This window comes from Magnolia sinica, chromosome 1 (genome assembly GCF_029962835.1).
Source record: "Magnolia sinica isolate HGM2019 chromosome 1, MsV1, whole genome shotgun sequence".
In the NCBI taxonomy this organism is placed as follows: domain Eukaryota; kingdom Viridiplantae; phylum Streptophyta; class Magnoliopsida; order Magnoliales; family Magnoliaceae; genus Magnolia; species Magnolia sinica.
Window position 1 is genome coordinate 11,290,797 of NC_080573.1, and position 8,100 is coordinate 11,298,896.

Below are 8,100 nucleotides of genomic sequence, written 5' to 3' on the forward strand. Positions count from 1 at the left end.
CAAGAGATAAGAGTAGTAAGAATTTACATAATTCAGCGATGTGCCTATTCCATGAGCAACAACTTAACTTTCTTCTTAACGAAAAAGTGAAATAACCAAAATAAAGTCTTGCCTCTCTCTCACTCATAAATATAATTCCAGGCCAAAAAATACTTTAGAAGATAAACTAATGGAATACATCTTTACTGTCACAACCGTACATACATACTACACATGGAGTAGAAGAGGAAGTCATCTCCCAATAGGACACGTCATGCATTATACTTTAAAGCAAGCACCGGCAAGTTTTCTAGCTAAGGAATCTCGATGGGACATGGGCCATGGAAATGTTGCATTAGGAGAAAGTAGCACCAATGGATAACGAAATTCAGCGAGAGTCGTTTTCGTAGGAATATGAGCGGATCCACATTCGGTAAAGCATGCATAGGCTGACATCAGTCCCTTCTTTTCGTATGCACACACAGATCCGCATACCCTAAAGCATGCATTGCCCTGGTTTTGAGTCCTTTCTTTTCGTAAACATACGTGGATTTGCATCGTCCTGGTTTTCTAGCTGGGGAATCTGGATAGTTGGCCCACATAATGGATGGATGGGATGCCTAGCTAACATGTTCTATCTTTCCCAGGGGCCAACTTATTATAAAAGGGGGACATGGATCATGTAATTGTTGCATTTTCTGAAAGTAGCACCGATAGAGAATGGAGTTCAGCAGGCTCTACCAAGCAGCAGAGAGAGGAGACGTAAATTCATTGCATGAATTGCATGTACAAGATCCAGCAATTCTGGATAGAGTCATGGCCGCTTATGTTCCTGAGACTCCTTTGCACACAGCAGCATTGCTTGGTCACATTTCTTTCGCTCAGGAGCTTCTCAGTCGAAAGCCGGAACTCGTTCGTGTGAGGAACTGGCAAGGATTTTCACCTTTGCACTTAGCGTCAGCTAAAGGGGACGTTGATATGGTAAAACAGCTCTTACCGTTGGTCGATATTTCACATGATCAGGATCATGAAGGGAGGACTCCTCTCCATGCAGCTGCAATGAAAGGGCAAGTGGAGGTGTTGAGCGAGTTAGTTGGAAAGAACCCTAACTCAGTTTGGGACTTGACAGTTCGACAAGAGACGGTGCTGCACCTATGTGTGAAACATGATCAGTTCGACGCCCTGCAGATGTTAGTGGGATTGGTTGGTGTTGATGCTGATCACTTCACAAATTTTGGAGATGGAGACGGCAACACCATTCTCCACTTATCTACAGCTAAGAAGCATCTAGTGGTATGACATTCCTACTCTTCCTTTATACTAAGATTAGTAGTAGTAACAACCACAACAATACTGAGGAAGTGCAAACATCCAACTGGTTTGTGTAATAGGTTTCCATTCATCATGCATCTCACAGTATTTTAAACAATGGAAAGTTGCCAATCTAATTTAAAGTACAAATTAACATCGCCCACATGATGATTGGATTAATGGGCTTGATTTTTCCACTTGATGAGATCATCAAGTGGAAAAATTGGCAATTTTGCAACTATGGTATTGTAACTTAGCTGTCCAACTAATGAAATTTATGTATTAGAGATCATAGTTTATACAAATTGTTGGTTATCAAAATTACCCTTTTTCGGTTCCAAAAGGAAATAATCTCTAATATGCAATTATTGTTAACCAAAATGAGATGAACTCATTTTTAAGTGGCATCCTAAGCAATTAGTTTCTTGTAAGGAAACTACTGACTTTGATGCATCGATCATCCAATATCAACGTCTTGGATCACTGTGCAATGAATCCTGCATACAAATAGAAAATCAAAGGGCAGTCAATGGGCTGGGCAGGCCCGTCAGGCTTTTGGGTTTGGCCCGCTTTAGTCAGGCTTGGTCTGAAATGCTAGTACTGGGGCCGATTTTTATTTTTATTTTTTTCTCTGTCTCTTGTCTTCTTTCTTCTTATAGTGAATTAGCCAGAACACAACCTGGTATTCTAGTTTAAGGTTTCAAGGGTATTTTTGTCAATGTCATGCATGATTAGGCGCGCCTAACAAACAGCCCATATCTTGCACAAAAGAGGGTGGCCAGGCTTGGGCCGTACTCATACTCGGCCAATCATAATCATCACGGGTTGGGCTAGGATAATTTGTTTAGGCCTGTGACAAGCCCAGCCAGACTCGGGGCTAGATTTTACTTTGCCGGTTGAGCTTGTACGGACCAATGCCCAGCGCGAACGGAGCCCTTTGATAGTCCTATTCTTCATCTTCTCGTTACATACACACACACACGGAAACGCTCACCTGCGAACCAGTTCGTACCTACTACATACCAACTTTTTTTGAGAACCTATCATACGTGATGTGGATCCAAAATCTGAACCGTTCATGTAAAGCAACACCTCGTGAAACCCCTGGGGACCAAGTTTTAGTTTGATCTAAAACTTTGATGGGCCATGAAAAATAAAAACAGTTTCCTCCTTTGATTTTCATTTCCTTTTGCTATGGCCCTTTGGGGTTTTTATAGAGTGCTACATGACATGGATATCGATGGTTCAGATTTTAGGTCAACGTGTGATGAGTTCTAAAAAAGTTCACGTAACAAATGGTGCGCAGGTGAGCATTCCTCTCTCTCTCTCTGTCTATATATATATATATATATATATATATATATATATATATATATATATACACACACACACGTAACGCCTGTGCATGTTCCACCAGTAACCATATCAGATATATAAGGCCATTCCTTGACTTGAGAAGAAATTGAAAAAATAAAAAACTCATGCAGATGATGCGATTCTTGAACAATAAGACGAATGTGGACGTAAACGCCACGAACCATAACGGTCTCACAGCCTTGGATGTCTTAGCACTTTGTCCACGTGAGCCAGGAGACATGGAGATCGCAGATATACTCCGAGGAAATGGAGGTAAAAGAGCCCGGGAAGTGTCCACACCACAGGAAATAATCGTCCTTCCACACAATCAGATTCCAGAAGGTAGTACAAGATCATCACCACCATCTTTACCACAGCAACACAAACCACAAATCCCTGATACTCCAAGTGTGAAGTCAGTAGGCAAGATTCAGACTGTGATTTTATTGGCGGCCACACTAATTGCGACGGTTTCCTTTGAAGCTGCACTCACCCCTCCCGGCGGTCTTTGGCAGGAAGACTTGATTGTATACTCCAACGACAGCTTATATCGGAAAAATCACACGGCGGGGACTTCCATTCCCGCTGATAAGGAACCTAGGAAGTTCAATACATTCCAGTCTTGCAACATTGTTGCCTTTGTCCTCTCCCTGATGCTGATCCTATTAAGCATATTGCCGGAAAAATTCAGAAGTCACAGGAAGATGATTTGCATCATGGTCAATGTCTTTTTCATTGCTGTCCTGTCAATGGCATGTGCATTTTATTGTTGCATCAAGGTTTACATGCCTAACGGATTTAAGCTTGATTTTGAGGATATGCTGTCTTGGTTACTCTTTCTTGGATTTTATATCGTGTTGCTTATTGTTAATCTTCTTTATCCTGTATGGTTTTTGGTACTGCCGGTCATGCAATGGATCAAGCGTCAGCTGAAACTTTTTGAGTGGACGACAACCAGCCAGAGCTAGCGGCAGCAATATTGAGATGGAGACTGCTAGATAAGGTTCTTGAATCATGTGCATACAATCCAACATATTCGATGGTGATATGGAGATTTGCTCTGTTGTTTGGTATTTAGGCTCTACGGTACTGAAAGGAATTATCAATGCTTTCGGAATTGAAGTGGGTCAGTTTCCAAGTTTAGAAGATCTAAGTTGGATGTTATGGTGTGAGGGTTTTTTTTTTTTTTTGCGATGGTGTGGGCCTCATGTTTATAATCCTCAGCGTCTTGTAATCTTTTCCTTCTGTATTGGACGTTTTTTTTTTTTTTTTTGAAAATGGCGACCACCTCCCAGCTACCACCCTGCAGCTTTGATGATTAACAAAATGATTGATCATACATTCCGGCGGGCACCACAAAAAGGATGTCTTACTCATCATATACCGCCAGTATACAGTGCAGGAACAAAAAAAGAAGAAATTTTACAAATTTCTATCTCATTATTATTATATTTACATCCTAATACCTTTTTAAATTATCTTTTCATTAAGTTTCCTCGTTAATTTTGATAATTGTCAAAGAGATGCCTTCAGTAAGTTTTCACTATTCCAGCATGCTTTTTTCATAAAATGACAAAAATGCTCATCGCTAATGATGTGGCTTAATTACTTGAATATAAATAACAAATTTAGGAGGGATTGATTGTTTACAATTTCTAAGAAAACAAGTACACTAAGAGGATGTTTGGATTATAAGTTATTTTAGATAAGCTACTTATGCATTAACTAGCTTGTCTTGGTTTATACTTATTAAGTAAATAAGCTTGTTTGGTAAATAATGCACTTGCCAACTAAAAAGTTAAAAAGCATGTTTTGTTTCCAACTTCACATAAGTATTTATCTCTCAAGTGTTTGGTCCACTCTCATTTTCACTATCCATCATTTGGGACCAACCTTTGATGTCAAGCGTTCATTGTGTGGGCCCTACCTTTAATGTGGGCTATCCATCATGTAGGCCCAACTTGGATGTGAGCCATCCACCATTGGGGGTCAACTTTTAATGTGCAATGTCCATAATGTACGGCCCAACATTGATATTGGTGGGCCTACCATTAATGCTATTGTACATCATGTGGAGCCCACCTTCAACATCCACTGCCCATCATTTGGAGCCCACCTTTGATGTGGACGGTCCATCATGTAGGCCCCGGCTTTGATGTGGGTCGCCCATCATACGGGGCCTGGCTTGGATGTGAACCGTCTATCATGTGGGTCCCACCTTGATGTGGGCCATCCATATTGTGAAGCCCACCTTTGATATGGACCATCTATCATGTTAGCCTCACCTTCAATGTGGACTATCCATCATGTGGGCCCCACCTTCAACGTGGGTCGTCCATCTTACGGGGCTCACCTTGGATGTAGGCCATTCATTATTAAGGGTTAACCTTCAATGTGAACTGTCCATCATTTGGGGCCCATCTCGATGTGGGCCATCCATCATGTGGGGCCCCGCTTTAATGTTCATTACCCATCATGTGGAGCCCACTTTTGATGTGTATTGTCCACCATATAGGCCCCACCTTTAAATTGGGTTGTCCATTATACCAGTCCACTTTAAATGTGGACTATTTGTTATTAGAGGCTGACCTTTAATGTGGACCATCCATTATGTGGGCCCACATTAATATGGGGTCATCCATCATGTGGGGCCCACTTTTGATGTGAATTGTCCATCGTGGGGGCTCCATCTTTAATTGGGACGGTCCATCACGTCGGGCCTCCTTTGATAAAGACGGTGAGAGAAAGGCTTCTTTGACATGGGCCGTGAGTGAGGGAGAAAAGTCAATAGGTAATAAGTAAAAAAGCTATAGAAAAATTATTGAAATAAGTGGCTTTCACCATTTAGTTTTATGATGATGCTTACTAAACTAACTTAGGTGCCGTTTGGTAAACTAAAAAATAAGGTTTAAAAATTACTCTAAGTATTCAAAACTTAAAGTTCTAATTTTTAGTTTACTAACTTGTATGAAAAAATTACTGATATCGAAAAATAAGTACTTTTTTCATAAAAACTTGTTTGGTAAACAGAGATTAAAAAAGGCCTAAAATCAACATTTTTAAGAAAAAATATTTTCCCCTATTATCTCAATTTCTATCTTTAGTAGAGTATAAGATGAAAACTATTATTGTCATGCCACCAAATTTAGCATACACATGCATCATTCAACAAAAATTTATTAATTTTCCCACATAGTAAAAAAAATATATTTTATGTTTACAATGTGTAGCGACATGAATTAATTGTGTAAGGAGGCAGGGAGATATATTCGTCTACACTATATATTTAGGTTTTCAGTTTCTACAGTATCCATTGCTTTTACTTTTATGATCAAAGCGCTTGGCAAAATGGGTCACACCATTGATAGAGCATGAACTATATACTTCTTGATAAACTAATCATAACCCTTTAATTACTGTTACCACCAAGTGAACAATGTGAATCATCTGATCTTGCTCATTGGAGATGAACTACGCTACAAGGGCAACAAAAATAAAGACCATTACCGAAAAACCTCCTTAAATTAGGAGATCAGTGCCCACCATGATGTTTATTTGCTATCCAACCTATTCATAAGGTCACATAGACTTGGATGAAGGGCAAACACAAAGATCAGCCTAATCCAAAACTTTTGTGCCCCCAAGAAGTTCTCAATGGTTAACATTCAATTCCAGGACTGTTTCTATGGTGTGGTCCAATTGAGCTTTGGATTTTCCTATTTTTGGGTTCATGTCCTAAAATGATCAGGAAAAATTGATAGAGGGTGTCGACGTAACACATACATCATGGTGAGCCTACGAAACTTTGCTATTGTATCAAAGTACAAGCCCCCATGGTATTTTATACACTATGAAATCTGGATCCTCCACTAGACCACATTTCTAAAGCTATGATTGCCTCTGAAAGCGTTCGCAGGAGCTTCTTATGATGGGAAGCAAGAAGATCCTAATCTCAAGTGGACCACACCACAAGGTTTGAATTCCCACCATTAAAAACTTTTCGGGAGCAACAAAAGTTTTGGATCTAGCTAATATTGTTCGCTTCATCCAGGTCTACGTGACCTTATAAAAGAGTTAGATGGCAAATAAACATTAAGATGGGCCCTGGGATGTTTTTAATGGTGGGCGTTCAATGGCCATTGTTTCCGGCAACACCCAATACTAACATGTAACTTGGGTGACACCTAATCCACTTCCGCACGGATGCAGATTGCATACTACGTAGCTAGTAGAGAGGTGGCTGTTGGATAGTGCTCTGTGGATCCTACCATAATTTGTGTTTTATCCATGTCGTCCATCTATTTTTAAAGATCATTTTATGGCAAGAGCAAAAAAGTAAGCAAATTCAAATCTCAAGCGGACCACACTTCAAGAAAATAGTGGTAATTGAACACCCACCATTAAAATCTTCTTAGGGCCCACTGGAATGTTTATTTTACATCTAACATGTTAATTAGGCCATAGACCTAGATGAAGGGAAAACACAAATATCAGCTTCATCCAAAATTTTTGGGGCCTCCAAGGAGTTTTTTATGATGTAACACTCCATATTTCAAGGATTGAGCAATTACTCGATCTACGATATTTCGAGTGTCACTTATGATTTGTGAAAGCGTATATTAATTATACTTTTAATCTAATAACCAAGCAATAAAGAACTAAGATAAATAGTAAAATATACTCTGAAATAAATGTATCTAAAGCAAATAATAATATCAAAATATACAACATAGATCCATTTAAAGCATAGGATGTATAGCTGGGACTCAAATGTATAGTTCCAAAATAAAGATAAAATGTTTCATGACCATAATATATCTAACAAAAGAATATCTGCTGAGTACAACCATGAGGTGAGCCGGTTACAATTACTCATGGGAAAGCCGAAAGGAGGACCAAAAGCTTGAGTAAATGCTACGGACTTGTTGGGTTTTTTACGTGAATATAAGTGGTCAATTACTGCGGTTTTAATCCGTAGCTGAAGAATTCTAACCCACCTACGCAATTAGAAATTGACGGTAGTGTGGGGGGTTCTATCTAAGCCATCCATATGTTTTGAAATATCATTTTAGGGCATGTACCCAAAAAATCAGGTAAATCGAAAGCTTAAGTGGACCACACGGTAGAAAACAGTGGAGATTAAATCACATATTCTTCCTATGGTGTGGTTGACGTGGGTCTTTAATCTACCTAATTTTGAGAATCACATCTACAATTAATTATTAGAATTGATGGACGGCATGGATAAACCACATACACCATAGTGGCCCCCACGGAGCCCCTGACAGGACCGTCCATGTGTTGGTCCGTCTCCACGCCAAAAAACCAAAAAAACCTTTTCCTCTCCTCTCCCTCTCCCTCTCCCGATCTCTGCTCCCACTCTCTCTCTCTCTCTCTCTCTCTCTCTCTCTCTCTCTCTCTCCGATCTCTGCTCTCATTCTGCTTTCTCTCTCT

At 39.8% G+C, this 8,100-nt stretch overlaps 1 protein-coding gene across 1 annotated transcript; it reads left to right on the forward strand.

The window, feature by feature from the left end:
* The first annotated feature begins 633 nt into the window (after window positions 1-633).
* On the forward strand, window positions 634-3,915 carry LOC131239805 (ankyrin repeat-containing protein BDA1-like). The gene is made up of 2 exons (XM_058237679.1): window positions 634-1,272; window positions 2,778-3,915. Exons 1-2 carry the CDS (start codon window positions 700-702, stop codon window positions 3,612-3,614), a joined length of 1,410 nt encoding a protein of 469 aa, XP_058093662.1. The 5' UTR covers window positions 634-699; the 3' UTR covers window positions 3,615-3,915.
* The last annotated feature ends 4,185 nt before the right edge of the window (window positions 3,916-8,100 follow it).